The sequence below is a fragment of the Fukomys damarensis genome, unplaced genomic scaffold (assembly GCF_012274545.1).
Source record: "Fukomys damarensis isolate Sample0158 unplaced genomic scaffold, DMR_v1.0_HiC HiC_scaffold_20, whole genome shotgun sequence".
NCBI classification, from domain to species: domain Eukaryota; kingdom Metazoa; phylum Chordata; class Mammalia; order Rodentia; family Bathyergidae; genus Fukomys; species Fukomys damarensis.
In genome coordinates, this window is record NW_022900932.1 from 40,760,478 (window position 1) to 40,761,382 (window position 905).

The following is a 905-nucleotide window of genomic DNA, read 5'->3' on the forward strand; positions in this document are numbered from 1 at the left end:
TCGGGAGAGAGCCCGGGGGTCGGGCGCCGGAGGCCGCGTCTCCGGCCGGGACTGGGGCTGCTCCGGGCGAGGCATCCGAGCTCAGCCCTCCGCCACGGTAGGGTCGTTCTTCGTGGACGGCCCTGAGCACTTGGAGCTGCATCTTCCCGGGTCGGGAAACGCTGGGCTGGCCGGTTCCTCGGGACGTTTTGGGGTTGTTTTTCTGGTCACGGACCTCTCACTTAGTCTTAGGGGAATGACATGCATCTTGGAATCTGTGTTATCTGTCGGATGAGCACCGATGTCAGGCAGGCGAGACTGAGTTTTCCACGGAGCTTGCGTGGATGCGCGGGGATTTCGCTCCTTTCTTCGCTTTTCTTTCCCTTCCCCCGTCCAGATTGAACAGGCTCTGCGGCGAGTTTCCACTTAATCGTGACCTTTCCGTGGCGTTATGGTAGTGGGAGGTTGATGCATCCGTGATGGTTTTTTCATGTTACAGACATGTGACGGAGGGGTGACGCTTTTGAACCTTTTATTTAAACTCAAGTTATCCAAGCTTCGCAGGGACGATTTCCCTGTATTTTCTGAAGCGTTATTTGGAGATCGCTCTTAGCCTTCAAATTGCATATTGCCAGATGATGTCATGGGACGGCCCCCTCCCTCCCAGTACTATTTGTACTGGTGATTGTGACTCTAGTTACTTTTAATACGAAATTAACCTCTGATTTTGAAATTTATGTTTGATACATTTAAATTCTTTTTGAAATTTTGCTTTGATATATTTAAAGATTATGACTCGTCATGTAGCTGCATGACCAAATAGTAAAAGTTTAGGGAACATTATACATTTTTAAAAATTTAAATTGAATTTATTGGTACATTTTAGGTATACAGTACAGTTACATTCATTACTGGGCTTGTACCTT

At 47.6% G+C, this 905-nt stretch overlaps 1 protein-coding gene across 1 annotated transcript in view; it reads left to right on the forward strand.

Annotated features, from left to right (window-relative positions):
- Hectd2 (HECT domain E3 ubiquitin protein ligase 2) overlaps positions 1–905 on the forward strand; it is a 94,225-nt gene that overhangs the window by 34,702 nt on the left and 58,618 nt on the right. Inside the window, exon 3 of the mRNA XM_010632138.3 lies at positions 8–265. Coding sequence (XP_010630440.1) covers positions 8–265 — 258 coding nt within the window. The remainder of the gene's footprint in view (positions 1–7; positions 266–905) is intronic.